Here is a 16,258-nt window from a genome sequence, read left to right on the forward strand (position 1 = left end):
AATTTTTTTATGTGGAGAGATGGATATGTGAATGAGACATATTGTCCGGTTATCCATTCTAAGTAGTGTTGGATCAGAGGTGAATTGGATTTTACATGTCCAATGGCTACGGTGTGTTCAAGTGTCAGAAGGTTTGAGTGGGTCATAATCTGCATGTCAGAGCCTTGAATTGGCTCTGCTGAGATACTGGGTGTGTATCCGAGCTACCAAACCATGATTAAACAAGCTTTTCACGTGTTTGGATTGGTCATTCATGAAAGCACAAAAAATCCATTATGCTGCCATGCAGCAGTCTAGGTAATGAAATAATTAAACCAATTTCCATCCAAGAGGACAGCCACTGGAGACATGGAATGATGAGACCAGTGAGATGGACTGCGAGGGATGGCAATGGCATGGGGTGGCCTTCATCCAGCAGTGGATAGACAATGACTGCTGATAATTTCTACACAAAAAAAGGTTGACTCTATCAGCCTACGGCCTTCCACACTTATGTTAACCATGAAGGGTACAACTGGTCCAAATGTTTACTTAAAATAATGGTACTGGTTAAGATAGGTCTCGGAAGTCCACATCGCAAATGTGAAAAATAATAATTGATTTTGATCTGCAGATACAAAATGGAAGTCAATGTATTTATCTTACTTATTTAATCTGGCTGCCGCCTGATGATGCTAGTTGTAATTACTGGCGGAACGTCGTGCTCAGATTGTAAATGTCGTGGATTTTCTCTTTAACACACCGGTGTGCTGTACTAGTAACCAATTGGCATATTCTGTTTACGTGACAAACCTTACTAATTGGCTGTATCGGGTGGTGACGGGTTTAACGACACACTTACATTTACGCGATCTCAACCAAAAAAACCTATATTATGTATCAATGTATTTACGTCTGATTTTTCTCCCACGTATAAACCGGATAAACAGTTCGAAACAAACAACTCTGTACAACGTGCAAAGGAGCAGTGCCTCCATAAGTGGTGTTATCTTGCCAGGCTCTGCCGCAGCGTGAAGTGATGCTGGCTCTGACATTTGGAAGGGCGTTTTCTCATTTTCTTTGGGTCTTTCGGTAAAGTCACGTAGATAGGTTCAAATAAATAACAAAAATATCAAAAAACTACAACGTTTCGATCGCGACACAAGCGGTCGTCATCAGGAAAAGGGGGGTTAGCTTCTAAAGACAACTGCTTATAAAGTTTTGAAACGGGCGTAGCCCAAATGTCAGCAGCCAATGTTAATGTCAGTGGTGGGCAGCGACTGCGGCGGTGGTGGGTTTTCCACCAATTTCCTCGCAGCTTTACTGACAGCACAGTTGGATTATAATTGCTAAAACGCATAATGTAAATGACAAACTAAAGTTTATTTGTAAGGTTCTTGTGCAATTAAGCACGCAACCCTATTTGGAGCATCCATGCACTGTGTATGTAATTTACAATCACCGATTGAACGCTCTCTGATGTGCATTGCGGGTTGTACCGTGTGTCGTTCGGCATAATGTCCGACAACCCTGAAGTCCCTGAGGAAGCTCCCAGCACGTAGAGCGAAACGTCGGGCACCGTGCTGAACAACACGCAGAGGCACGTCAGAGAGCTGCGTAGCACAACGGCGAAATCCGACGCCGTGGTAGAGATTAAAGTGAATCTTTTTCATCAACTGAAGCGATATTGAGTCTCAGTGTAGACTTTTCAGATGAGTTTTTCAATTGTGAAACAATAAAAGTCCAAGAAAGACATGTGCACCTGAGTGTATAAGATGTGAGAACATAAATAAATATTCCCATTGTTTTCCCGTGTTATTTTTTGCTGCAGGTGCCTGCGATGTGGTCTGCCAAGTCCTATCCGTCTTTGAAACCCCTGGGAAGCTACGTGTCAGACCTGTTGGCAAGACTGCAATTTTTCACTGTGAGAACTTGCACTCTCCCACATCTTAAAACTTTCAATGCTGTCCACTGCTCAGGTGCAAAAGGTGGAATGCATTATCCGACACATTGCGATTGTAGATAATGTATTCTTATTTATTGAAGAACAAAAGCAAGAGTCTTCAAAATACTCCATTCTAAAGTGGCCTTCCTCAACTATTGCCCCCAAAAAAATAGCGAGCAGCTTTCTATATTAGCCTGCAATACGTGTAAATTGTGTTTAAACAAATGTATGAAACAGCAAGAGCTTTCCTTGTATATTATCGTTGGCCTGTCTGCCGAGTGGTCTGTTTGACAATGCATGCTCTCCTTCTTGCGTCAGCCGTTTCAGGTCGAGATACAAATCAGTCAAGCACTCGATGGCCATGTCATCGAGTTCTATCAACCTTGAATACTGTCCCATATAACTTACTTTACCACGCATTGTATTCAAACGGTGGCGGTAAATTTGACATTGCACGCTAATTGTAATGTTCAACGTTACTTCAGACACGAAGGCACATTTGGGATAGGGAAGTTTCAGTTGATCATGTCCATGTTTTTATTTTCCACCCCATTCAGAACACCTCCAATTTTCATTCCTTTAAAGATCAAGGCTCATGGGAGCTTGCTTTGGCCTAGCACATTATTTCGTTGACTTATCGAAGTTAGGAGCTATGCGTGTTGTGTGGATTGTGAAAACTGTCTACCCTTAAATCACATTGTCTGCCAACATTCAGGAATACAGAAACCTCGTTAAAGTTAATTCTGCAAAATGTTTATTTGCATGTACAGTAATAAGCACTTCTTTGCTAGACAGAGATGCCCTGCACTCAGTTGTGGAGGTTCCTTCTCAGACAATTGCTGTGTTGCAAATGAATGTTTGATAAAAGGGAGATAATATTAAACAATGTAACAATCGTTTTAAAGCAGACAAAATCAAGCTTCCAGCAGTATCCATTCTCACACACATTCCACGGGCGTGAGAATCCACGCTGACATTCACACATCACCACCACCACAATGTTCCTTACCCTTCACTGCCCACACCGCTCAATGTTGTTATTCCCATCTCCTGCTTGTCTCCTGCCACCTGCTGGCCAGACTCACACAATGCTCGTTTTCCAACTTAGAGGCCTGGTAAAATACAGAACGATACAACCATTATAACGCCTGTTGCATCAATGGAAGTGTACAAATCTGCGCTTGAAAATATCGTCCAGGATCATGGTTAATAGCTGCGCATGGCGATACGTGCCAGGCATAGAGGCGGGGTTTGGTCGACCACATCCAGTTATGAGACTCCCTTACCCGCTGGCCTGCGAGGTGGCCAGGGGACAGCAGCACAGCGCATGGGACCATGACCCATATGCCAGACTTTCTAGGGTCATTCTCTCATATTTGTGGATTTTCTTCACGATTGTTTTGTTCTTCGTCCACTAGCAAAGCACTCCTCGTAGGTGGCCAAACAGCCAATGTATGAGCCTCCTAAAATGTCTTCAGTCTACAGTGTTATAATTTACTGGAGGAATACACTATATTGTTATTAAAATTGGTTGTGGCTGTATCAACAACAGTATTTTATTTGACGGACGACCATGTAATTAGTTTGTATCGGATATAGACTGCGGAGCTGGGAAGACGTTTCGGATCTTGTGCCAACATCAGCCCACGCGGTGTAACCGAGCCTCGTCATAGGCCTAGCACTTTTTACATTTATATTTGTGGGTTTGGTGAGTTCGAAGGTATACTATGTATGAAGAACTGCATCTCCTACCAACCCATACATTGGGTTGTACATTGGCGTTCGCTGTGTAATCGTGCATCAGGAGGGCAGAGTTAGGCAAGGAAATACGCCGTCACCAAAGTTATGCGCGAGATGAAATTTGTACACAAGGTGGATTGGAGAAATAAACACATAAACATCGAGGCTGTAAGTATAAAGTATTAACCATCCAATGTTGGATGATGATATAGCCATTACAATATCCAATGCTAACTTACTATAGGAAATGATTGCAGAACATAACAAGAAAATAGGGCTAACGATTAAAGGCAAAACAAAAGTCAGTGCAATAGATTTTGATTTAAAGCTTTCGTGACTGCAGGAATTCATATTCTTGGTTCTTTCGGTAAAGTCACGTAGAAGGGAAATAAAATAAATAAAACAAGCTATTTTAATTGTATTATTTCCCTTCTACATGACTTTACCGAAAGAACCAAGAATATCAGTGCAATAGGTTTGCTGAACAAAAGGAAACAATTACTGGGGGAACACCGCTGGAAAATAAAGTGGAGTGCGTATTACTACCTAGGGCAGTTATTGAAAGAGCACCCGAATCAAACGGATGAAATAAAGATGTGAGCAAGAGCAAGTTGGAATGCAGTAATAAAACAAATAACATTAATGTTGTGCCGAAAGAAAAAAGTGTTCAATCAGTGCATAGTACCTGATATAACACACATCAAAAATATGGTACCAGACAAAAGTTAGCCTCATTTGTGATTCACACACTACCTTACTGATCTCGTCAAGGAGCATAAACCATCACGCAAACTCCGGTCATCCTCGCAGCAGTGGATTTTGGCTAGCTATGGAACAATGATGGTCACCGCGTTGCGCACTTTCAGATGTGCTTCTGCGGCCGACTGGAGCTATGCACTTTTAAATCTAGATTGAAAATGTATTTCTTTAGAACTGATTTTTGTGTTTAGTTTGTTGTCCTTCCCCCGCACCTCCGATTATCACGGTTGGCTACGTACGGTGCAAAAGAAGGTCAACATACTTACAAGTTTGACGATGTGCACGCTAAACGTTATACTGAGAAGCAGAAAGAGGAACATGTGGAACAGAGAACACATACAAATTAGTGATGTCATCTTGACTGTTTAAAAAGTAAGTTGGTATGAGCAGGACGGAAGGCTCAAAGGGATAATGGCCAATAATCAGGACTAATCTGATGATGGAATGACAGCCAAAGGAGGGAACACACCCAAGAAGAAGTCCACCGTGGAGATAGATTAGCTAATTTGTGGTAAATATATGCAATATTTTTTATCGATAAGATGAGGGGTGGCAACGACTTGAAAATACCTTAATCCATGAGCAGATAGATCTTTCCTGGTTAAGATATTCTACTATTTTGTGATTTTAACGCTTGTTTTTTTTACATTGTTTTGCACCACTGTTATCGTATGTTACACCAATGTTCATGTATTTTCCTTGGTATTTCTCTAAAATCTACATTGAAACAGAAGCTTTCTGTCTCAATAAGCTCTTACTTGATTAATATTGATTTGCAGAATTCATTATCAATCATTTACATTTGCAGATGTCACGTTAGTCAGAGGTAATGCAATTTCTGTATTATTCGGCCACAGTAAGCTATATTCTGCGATCGTGCTATCATTCTCACCCACTCGGTGTCTGCCGCCCCAGGACTGGATAGAGAAGGGTGCGCCTTCCGTCTTCTGGATCTCCGGCTTCTTCTTTACGCAGTCCTTCCTCACCGGCGCCCTCCAGAACTTCGCGCGGAAGCACAAAGTTCCCATCGACCAACTGGGCTTCCAGTACCACATCACCGAGCACGAGAAGCACGTGGCGGAGAGGCCTGTACGTGATGCGTTGGTGGATGGTCGTTTGAATCGCAGATCCGCCTGGATCACACACAGACAAACATACAGTAAAACATTGGATTGCGAGCATAATTCGTTCTGGAAACGTGTTTGTAATCCAAAGCACTGTATATCAAAGCACTCGTATATCAGTTGTGATCACGTGACGCTCGGCAGAAAAAGCGTATACACATACTACTCGTATTGCAAGATCTCGCTCATTTATCAAATTAATATTTATTTTAAAAAATTTGCTCGTCTTGCAAAACACTTGCAGACCAAGTTACTCGCAATCCAAGGTTTTACTGTATAGCTCTCGTAAGCGTTTCGGGCTGTACGGCGTGTTGTCCGCTGTCGACGTTCTGCTCCATGCGCTGCGAGCTTCCTCAGGAACTCGGTCCCTTTGGAACGTCGTGCGGGACAACACGCGGTACCACTTGGTCTCGGGCACATGCATATAATTAGTCAATGTAGCCACCGCCAGCCATTTACAGTGTAGCCTGGTGAGACAATTCTTGCTTTACTTGTACCTATGTATGTGTGTAAGTTTGAATTTCTTTCACACCGTACGTAGCCAACCACGCTCATCGGAGTGCGGGAGATGGACAAACTGAACACAAAGAGCAGTATAGCATCACAGTCCCAAGTGCTGTAATCACAATTATTATTTAACAAAATGCATTGGCCTTGTCAGGCCTTGAGAGATGGTGATGGCTTCAAGAGGCCTTCATGCAGTCTTAGATCATGGTTGTGGGTGTGGATGAAACTGGACACATTGACTCTGAAAATAGACACATCTCCGACAAATAAAAACATTTTCAAGACAAAAGCAGCACTACATTTTCAACAAAATATGTTCTCATAATTATTTTGATTCCCTTTGACAATGTTTTCCATTTATTCTTCAGGACTTCTTTTTTTCAAAGATTTGTCCACTTCAAGCTGTGGTTCGTCAGACACAGTAGTTAGTGTGACAATGGCTTGCCACAGATTGATTAGAAACATCCACATATTTTCTTGCACTAATTATATATATTTTTTGTCCCTCTTTAAAAATGCATTCTAGGACGCTGGCGTTTATATCACAGGTCTGTTCATGGAAGGCGGGCGATGGGACCGAGAGAAGAGAGTCATTGGAGAGTCCCTGCAAAAGATTTTATACGAAAGCCTTCCAGTGGTATCCTTTCATTGTGCCGTGCACAGAGCAGTGTTGTGATAAGTGTTTCCACGTGTGGACCAGGCCTTTATTTAAATTGTAGCTAGAGCATTTATACGTTAGGTGAATATATGTTTTGGTTTTAGGAGGTTTACAATTTAACATACATTTGCTTATGTTTTTACGTATGTGTATGTATGTGTGTTGAACTTCTTTTGCACCGGGCGTAGCCAATCGTGATAATCGTAGAGGTCTTTGAAATAAAAGTGGCTGGAATATCACTGTTAATTGTTCTTTTTACGTGGTAAAAATTAACACATTTTTTACGTATACAGGCATCACATGTGAGATAGTGTTGCCATGACAGAGGGTCGCCCTCAGTGTTAGGGGGTGTATCGTTCGCAGCAAGATGGTTATGAATTATAATCTAATTCTTGTGTTTTTCAAGGTGTGCATTTTGAATGCTTCCCTAACAAATAATTTCAGATGTGGTTAAAGCCAGTGGAGAAGTCCACAACTGAAGAAACGTCAACATACGCATGCCCAGGTTGTATATCATGTGGTTCACACGTAACACAGGGAGTAGTTGTGGTGCAGTGGTTAGCGTACTGGGCTACGAACCTGGCACCGTGAGTTCCCAGCCATGGCTAACATCAGTCGCGGGTAATATCTGAACAAGTCCCCTTCACCTACTCACATCACGGTGGCAGGATATTAACTACCTTGCCTGATATACAGGAGGTCGTGGGTTCGATCCCGACCCTGATGCCTGCTGTATATTTGGAGTTGGCATGTTTCTCCTCGTGGTCCTCGTGGTGTAGTCCAGTTTTACCCTCCACATTTATAGAAACATGCTTTTAGAGTATTTGGCTGAGATATATTTCCACGTGGTAAGCCACTTCGTTGAGCTATCATTTGTGGCCAGGTCACTTCTGAAAAAGAGCTACATAGCTCAGTGGGACTTACCTAGAAAACAAAAAAATGTCGTTAATAATGGTCAAGTACGGTCAAATTGCCATGACTGATATGGCATGGGACGCCCTCATACAGCAGTACATTCACAAAGGTCTCCTCCACATTCTTAGTTGTATAAAGGAATGTGTATTAAGTATTATCGACACAGGGATTGCAAGGAGTCAATACAAAAAGATTGCTACAAACTGCAAGGAAATATGGCGTGGTGTCTCAGGGGACTAATGCCCACATCAGTGCTGAGCTGACAACACTTTGAGAACCATTGCTGCAATGCAGGGCAGCCTACCCGCGTTTAGCTTCTCAAGTGTCACAAATTTGGTCATATCGGTTCAGCTGACAAATGGCTGCACTCGATTCAAGATCCACAATTAACTACGGGGTATAAAATGTCGAACCATGTTTGTTTGACGTGAGAGCCTTATTGCAGCGTGTTCAGAGGTAGTGTTGACCCCCATCTACCAGGATCTGTGAGCTACGTGATGCACTGCTGACTGCAATCAATTGAATTATACGTCACGGATTTAAGAACGCTCGACAAACCATCAATAATATCGCGAATAAGAAAATTAATATTTGACTTAATTTGCAAGCTAAAAATAACGTACTCTTTCTGGTTGATTCCCATCTAACTTTCATCGATTACCAGGATCATGTACGTCTTAAGCAAACATATTAGGTAAATCAGAATCAGAATATGTATTTATACTGAAGCAATCCGATGAGTTATAAAGCTATTTTTCAGAGATGTCTGTTTCATACACAACAACAAACAATACAACAACACGGTAGGAGTGCAAAGTATGGGATAATAGAATCTCGGATAATTCTGGTGGTGGAAAGTCCTCAGAGGCTGTAGGCATTGATGGAGATGCTGTACAATGCCCGTGGTAGCCAACTCTGGGTCTCGCCTCGTGCTGCTCGTTTGCGTGACGTTCCTGTGGCAGTGTACAAGACCAGTGCGCGGCGAGGGATCGTCTCCACCACGGGACATTCCACCAACTACGTGCTCACCGTCAAGTTTCCCACCGACCAGCCGAGCAACCACTGGGTGACCCGTGGGGTGGCATGCCTTTGTCAGCTCGACTACTAAGTCCCACCCGCAAGTGCCGCGCAAAAGAAGACGTTGCTGCACACAAAATGCCCTCCGGCTGTACGTGTGACATCCTTTTCACGAATACAGCAATACAAACATTCAGCAATATTGGAACATAAAACATTTTCCCATTATCCTTAGAAGATATAACACACCTTTGTGCACTCTTTAAAGAAATAGACAAATATACCACGTATAGCCTAAACAGATTGTGGGGGCAAGTGCTGTTAGCAAGCACTTATGAAGGCCGGCACAGCACACAAGGGAGTGGGTGGCCAGCACCATGCCCGGCCGCCTTTGTCTCCCGAGTTGCGATATTTACACACCGCACCAGGCACTCATTTGAGGCTGAGTCGACCTAGGGGAGGCCCGGCACTGTTTCAAATAGTCATCATTGGTGTTGGCCATGAGCGGGAATCAAACTCGGGTTGCTGGGTTCGATGCGCAGCGCGCTAACCGCTACACTACCTCTCCCCATATGCACATATCATTATACATGGCTGTAAACACACGTTGAACAGTGGACATGAAACTTTCCAGCTTCACAAAATAGGAATTTGAATTAAACAACAAGCCATATGTTAATACGATTCTACGATGTGAGGATAAGTGAATGAGTCCCAACGCTCAGATGATATCTCACAAACAGTTACGCTCCCTTTGTTTACTTTGCATGTGAGAATGGTACGTGGCATTATTTTACGATTCCTGGTCATACAGAACATGTGAGAAGGTGTACTGCCTAGGCCTCCTCGACACAGACTTAGCCTGACATGAGTCCATTATCTGATGTTAACATCTGTTCTGGGGAGATGATGTATGTCACACCAGCCTTACTAGGTGCTCACCAACTTCACTTGGTCCTACACCCTATTAGGCTAAATGGGGAACCTTTATTATACGATAATAATCTCAACTTGTAACACGCAAAGTGTTTGCTCACTCGATAAGTGGGAAGGCAGCCAGGCGCTGAGCCGGCACCAATAGTTGTCCAAGCTCTGCGGTTCCCTATATATTAAGATATTTTCAGCCAAGTAAATGTGTTTACAAAGTGGAAGGAAACAAGAGCACCCAGAGAAAACCCAAACGTGTGAGGGGACAACGCTCTATCCCATGCAAATGGAACAAGGTGGAGTCCGCACATCGACGCCCACAAGAAGGTAGTTTGACATTTGCGTGTTCCACCAATCCTTGCCTCCACAGTGCTGGATTACAGGCATATGCCACCATTCTCCAGCTATACACTGGTAGAAAGGTTACTGCTCACTGGAATGGCCAAACTTTATTTTGGCCTTGATAATCTACCCAAGGTGTAGTTTTATAGATTACAACCATGTATTCAACAATTGGACAGACTGAAAGGCATTCTCCATTTTGAAAGTTACGTTACATATCCATTTTTTAATGTGGGGCAAGAAAATAATCGTAGTTTTGCAGCACAATTAAACATCCGTGATTGCAGTCATGCAATATATCGATGCCAGTTCTTAAGTATATTATGTGATTAAGTGTGTTTTAAAATAGTTGTTGACATAGATATTGCTGAGGGGGTCCCCCCCCCCCAACGCAATATATGTTTGAATTCAAATAATGTACAGGTAAATTATGTATTTTTTTAAATCAGTTTTCACTCGTGTAACCGTGTGCCCTTTCAAAATAGTACAGTATGCGAGGACTCCCCTTATCCGCGGTGATACGGGGGACCGGTATCGTGGACCCTATTATCCACAGGGTTATCTGCGAATTTATCTGTGGGGTAAAACATTCTCAGATAACCCCCTGGATAGTAGGAAGATGTAGGATCTTGGGAGAATTTGGGATTTTCTTTGAGGACCCCACAACTGCTGCGGATAACAGGAGTTGTGTATAACAGGATGGCGGGTAAGAGGAGTTCTGTATATGAAAGCATTTGTTTACATGTCAATAGGATATCAAGAAAAGCAAGCACTTTGAAATAAAAACAATTGTTGCTAATTTTTTCGAGTCAAGACCATAATTCCATGCACCAGCTAGAGAGAAAGAATCTGAAATACTGCATCAGTCCAAGAACTAATGGTCACCGACTTGAGAACAGGACCCTGCGGGGTGGGCTGGTAGGAACGAATAACCAAAGAATATAAACATAATGTATTATTACACTTGTTTAGCCAGGAAAGCCCCACTGAGTCTAAATGTTTTTGTAGGGTCCTGCCAAGTGTTTGCAGTAGGGGGCGATGTTGCTACACCTAATCGGACGATCCGAAGGGAGATTTTGAGGCCTAGTTCTAGGCTTTAGGCCTAGCTGTAGGCTTTAGGGTGCTGTGAGTTAATTTTTAATTTAAATGTTTTAATTATTAATGTATAATTTAAATGTTATAATTATTAATGTAAAAGCTTTAAATGTAAATGTTTATATTTTAAAACATCAGGGAATGTAACATTGTTAAACATTAACTCCCTTTCACACACGCGGGGGTACGATACGAAGGGAGACTTTGAGGCCTAGTTCTAGGCTTTAGGCCTAGCTGTAGGCTTTAGGGCGCTGTGAGTTTTTTTTTTAATTTCAAAGTTTTAATTAAAAGCTATCAGGGAATTATAAGGGAAGGTTACACGTGTTTAGCCAGGAAAGCCTCATTAATTTAAATGTTTTAATTAAAAGCTATCTGAGGGAATTATAAGGGAATGTTACACTTGTTTAGCCAGGAAAGCCTCACAGAGTCTCAAGGTTTTTGTAGGGTCATGCCAAGTGTTTGCAGTAGGGGGCGATGTTGCTACACGTAATCGGACATCGGACGGACGGACGATATAATCTATTGTAGGCTGGTCCACTTCGTTCCTACCAGTATAACATGTATCTACGTGCTTTGGTAATTGTATTACTGCATCTGCTGTGTCCACCGCTGCCTTTGATTCATTGCAGTGCTCTTGTGGCTCAACTGCTGGCTGAGTAGCCTCACTCGCAGTGGGGTTGGACACCGAGCGCCTCGGAGCCATTGAATGTGGCATTCCAACTGTGGCACTGAAAGTCGGATTTATGCTTTCAAACGTGTTAGATTGGACTGGGTTTTCTCCACCCACCAAACAATGTTGTGGGTTCACTCTCCAACACTGGTGTGCTGAACTAGTAACGAATTGGCTTGTTTTGTTTACGTGACAAACCTTACTAATTGCCTGTGTCAGGTGGTGGCGGGTTTAACGACACATTTATGCAATATCCAAAAAATCTCATGCACCAAACAATGTTGGGCTTACTGTGTCGCAAGATAGTAGCAGAGCTGTCGTGTTTTTTTAACCTAAATTATGCATCTGTGCCACTCATGCGAGAAAACCCATGTGCACGACGAGGGAGCAACACTGTATCCCCTTACAGAAGGAAACAGATGGAGATTGGTCTGCTTGCTGTACCATCTTCTGGCGAAGCACCTCAACGCCCACGGGAAGGTGGTTTCACAACGCGCGTGTGATCCACCAACCCTTGCCTTCACGAGGCTGGTTCACAGGCGTGCGCTACAACTGCCCGGCAACAATTCTTTACAAAACTAAATAAATACACAAACTACATGAGGGTAGAATCTGGGTGGTGGGTTTTGACCGGGTAGGGAGTCATGGAAGAGGGCAAACACTGACACAGCTGAGGATGAAGCAAGCAGGGTTCAGCTCTGGCAACAGCAGCGGTAGCCAGGGCATTGCCAACGGGTCCAGGGCCCTTCATCGAGTCTCAAGAGGAATCGCGGAGGGCAAAGTCCATTTATCACTGAGCCCCAGGACATTCTCAGTGGGCCAAAGCCCTTCCTGAGTTCCAGGGCTAATGAATGAGTGCCAAGAGCCTTTATCAACGAGTCTCAGAGGCAGCCAGGGCAGCAACAACGGGGTTCTAGGACGGCTCCAGTTGCAGACAAAGCCCCAGGACAGAGATGGCGAAGGAACGATGCAGAGAAGACAGACAAAGTGGGGGTTAGGCCAAGCGATGTGGTGGGGGGAGGGACAGAAACATGATGTCAGGAAGGAAATTTAAATTAAATGGCAGGGAGACAAATGGCATGGCCAGGAAATGTTTGCATTTGGCAACAGAAACCTCATTGGTTTCAAGCCAAACAAAAACATATAAAACGCAATTGGCATTCATGCGTGACGCAAATACCGTCGACATTTCTTGACGAAGTGCACGTGGAGTCCCCACTTCCACACTATGGGGCTCTTTACCTAGGCAAATGCCAACAATCAATCACATCTGTAAATTACGAGAAATCCCCATAGCATACACCACTATGCGGGCCAGGCATCCATAAGTTAAAAGGAGGAAACGCGCACGAAAACGTGTAAAGAGCCCTCGGCATCTGTGCGTATGTGGCACGGAGTGTCAGGTGGTGGTCTTAGAGAACCCCCCAACCTTGTTACAATTGTTCATTAGGTGCGGTGCATCCATGGGTGGAGTTGGCGGGTGCCCAGGCCCCTCAAAGAGCCCCTTGGACCCGTTGGTAACGCCATGGCTGCCGCTTATTGATTTTTTTCAGTAGTTTACAATAAAGATTACAAATTAATTAATTGATTATATGCGCCTGCGATTCATAATGTGAGGGACAAAGCGAACACCCCCACCCCACCCGCCTCAAATATAGAAGTCAAACTCCGCCTATGGGTGCATCGATGTTCTCCAATATTCCCCAACAGTCACGTGACACCGTCGCTGGATGTCGTTGTGCGGCGTACTCGGGACTTCTGTTCCCATATCAGCCCTTTCCCTGGTAGCAACCAACGATACTTTTAGGCCTCGGGTGCTACAGCCTCTCCAGCTGGTGGATTCAGGGTTCACGACAGCTCTGCATGGCTTCTGCATCTTAAGGGGCCGTCCATAAATGACGTCACGCACCTGGGGGGGTCAGACATTTGTGACGATGTGTAACGAGGTGGGGGGGGGGGGGGGTTGAGAAATGTGACGTCACATGAAAATGCGCAACTTTAAATAAATATAGACAACACGTTCTACTTCATTAAATAGACTTTTTAATAAATGTTTTCTCCTACAACATCAGAGTGCAGCGCCACATTAAATACGCATTACAATGACAATAGTTTAAAACGATTTGAAGCATGTTTAATTTTTGGGGGGGGCAGAGCTTTGTGACGTCATATTTGAGGGGGGGTCTGACTTTTGTGACGCCGTGTGACGAGGGGGGGGGGGATCAAAAATCGTCCAAAATCGCGTGACGTCATTTATGGACGGCCACTAATGGAACAGCCTTCCTATGAGTATTTGCCCTGTCAAGCAGTCACCTATCCCTGTGAATTTCACTCGTTGATTGCTCTATCCGTGATGAGGCGTCAGTCTACCAGACTGCCAGACTGTTTGGTCTCATCCGTACTGTGTTCAACCACCGGTGGTGGTGCAGCTTGAAACCCTTCACTTTCTGCGATGTCACTCCAATAGTCGTCCCTTTTCCCAAGTTCTTGTAACTTGACTCAATTTCAAGACACGTCAATTCAAGTTCATGAGAACATTCATTGTGCTGTTTGTGTTAGACTTTTACGCGTGTGTTCTAGCAACCGTAAGTGTAACTCTTTACAAGTGTAGGGCTGTTACGGGAGGGCTGTAAGTGCATACGATCCAATGGGTAACAAACACAGTGGGCGGAGTTACGGGAGTACACGGGGGGGGGGTGCCCGCAACGACGTCCGCGTCAGGCAGCCTGGGGGGTTGGGATCCTGGTGAGGGGTATAAAGGGGGAGGACAGAGAGAGCTCGGGGCTCAGTCTGGGAACGAAGGAGGAAGAGTGAAGATCCTCTAGCTAGAGCCCTGGACTCCCCTCGACGCCGCCCTTGTCAGGGCTGCAGAGGATCGAGCCAGAGGCGTGGTTCCGTGAACCAGGGTTAGACCCTGGGACTCCGGAGACCGTAGCCCGACTCACCAGTGTCGGGCCAGTTAGCCTCCCCTAGCCCGTTAGAGGAGGACTTGGGGATAGGTGAGATTAGCTAGGGGGTATCCCCAGTTATCCGGGTGAGGGGGCCGCTACCCCCTCTAGTGTTGTCCTGTACCGACAAGCTGAAATAAATATACGTGTGCCTCAACCTGGGTGTCCAGCGTCTTCACCGGTACTTCATCTGGTGTCAGAAGTACTACGGACATGGAAACACGTCAGACAGCTCGAGCCAGAGTACCGGAGGAGGACACTGCTGAAGTCGTTGAGCCCGAGGCGGCTCACCAAGACATGGCGCAGCCGGGGGCCGACGCGTTCCTACCGGGGCACCGGCATGAAGAGGGGCCGCAGCCAGACGCGCTACGGCTGGCTCACGAGAGACTGGCGGAGCTACTGTACGCCGCTGCCGCCACGCTGGAAAACATCACGCGGCTGGGGGCTGGTGGTCCACCACGGGGCGAGGGGAGTCGTCGACCTGAGCGCCTTCCCGCCATTTCTGAAGACTCCAACTTTGAATTTCCCGCCATCGTTACGGCAGCTGCGGAGGGCGTGGCCGGGCTCAACCTTGGGTCCGACACCGCTCTCGCTGGGACAGCTGCGTCATCTCCAGCGGAGGGAGCGTCATCACATCCGCGACAGGCGATTCCATCTGCCATTCGCGCCGACGCACAGCCGAGTCCCGGGGATAGCAGCCTACAGACTTCCAAGGCGAACGCTGCGCTGCAACAACGGCTGCCTCCGCTGAAAGAATTTGTTGGTGCAGAGGGCGACTGGGGCGGCTTCCAGCGACGCTTCATCGCCCACCAAGAAATGGCAAGGTGGTCCGACGATGAAGCCCTCTGCGCGCTGCCGGCGCTCCTCGACGCAGACGCGCTCGCCGCCCTCACATCGGCGCCGAAAGAGAAGCGGTCTACTCTGCCGAAGGCACTACAACTGCTGGCCGGGGTCTATGGACCTTCAGCGGAATGCAGAGAGCAGTTCTACGAGCGCAAGCGGGGTGAGAAGGAGTCGCCCCTGGCATACAGGACGAGCCTCCTAGCGCTGGCTAAGACGGCTTTTCCCCGTATGGACGACGATGGCGTGGACGCGATGGTCACGGAGAAAATACTCCTCCTGGCAGACGACCTGGACATCGCTGTCGTCGCACAGGAGGACGCCGAGATGACCTCTCTTCAGGCGGCGCGCCTCCTTCACGCCAACCTTCTGTCCCTGCGGCGGAAAGCCAGCAGGGCATCGGCAGGGCGTGCGGTGGCTGCAGCCACCCTTCCGACGGAGGAGCTCTTCGCCGTCGACCATCGACGGCAACAGGCGCAAGAAGTACGGTCGGCCCGGGACGGGTCAAGCCGTTTCAACCGCCCGTCGTCTCCACCGGGGCTCCCGCGGTGTTTCAACTGCGGCGTCCGGGGCCACGTCGCCTCGGGGTGCCGCTCTCCTCGACAGCGCGGGACGACGCCTCGACGGGACGCCGGGCCTCCTCCTCCCAAGCTCCAGCAACATGACCCGGCGAGTCGCGGCACCACACATGTTTGGCCAAAGCACCTACCCGTTGCACGCTCTCGCACCACAACAAACGGGGGGCCGATGTCGCGTTGCGAGGGGCCAACGCGGATCACTGCGGGGACTCAA

General features: G+C 46.1%; 1 protein-coding gene across 3 annotated transcripts in view; it reads left to right on the top strand.

Annotated features, from left to right (window-relative positions):
- The window catches only part of LOC144721221 (dynein axonemal heavy chain 3-like), an 814,808-nt gene extending 804,096 nt beyond the window's left edge, over positions 1-10,712 (top strand). For all 3 annotated transcript variants that reach the window (XM_078598660.1, XM_078598658.1, XM_078598659.1), the window contains 5 exons: positions 1,811-1,903; positions 5,339-5,512; positions 6,581-6,691; positions 7,157-7,217; positions 8,590-10,712. In XM_078598660.1, the coding sequence (XP_078454786.1) occupies positions 1,811-1,903; positions 5,339-5,512; positions 6,581-6,691; positions 7,157-7,217; positions 8,590-8,735 (585 nt within the window). In that variant the 3' untranslated portion in view covers positions 8,736-10,712. The remainder of the gene's footprint in view (positions 1-1,810; positions 1,904-5,338; positions 5,513-6,580; positions 6,692-7,156; positions 7,218-8,589) is intronic.
- The last annotated feature ends 5,546 nt before the right edge of the window (positions 10,713-16,258 follow it).

This window comes from Lampetra planeri, chromosome 11 (assembly GCF_965212315.1).
Source record: "Lampetra planeri chromosome 11, kcLamPlan1.2.h2, whole genome shotgun sequence".
Taxonomy (NCBI): Eukaryota; Metazoa; Chordata; class Hyperoartia; order Petromyzontiformes; family Petromyzontidae; genus Lampetra; species Lampetra planeri.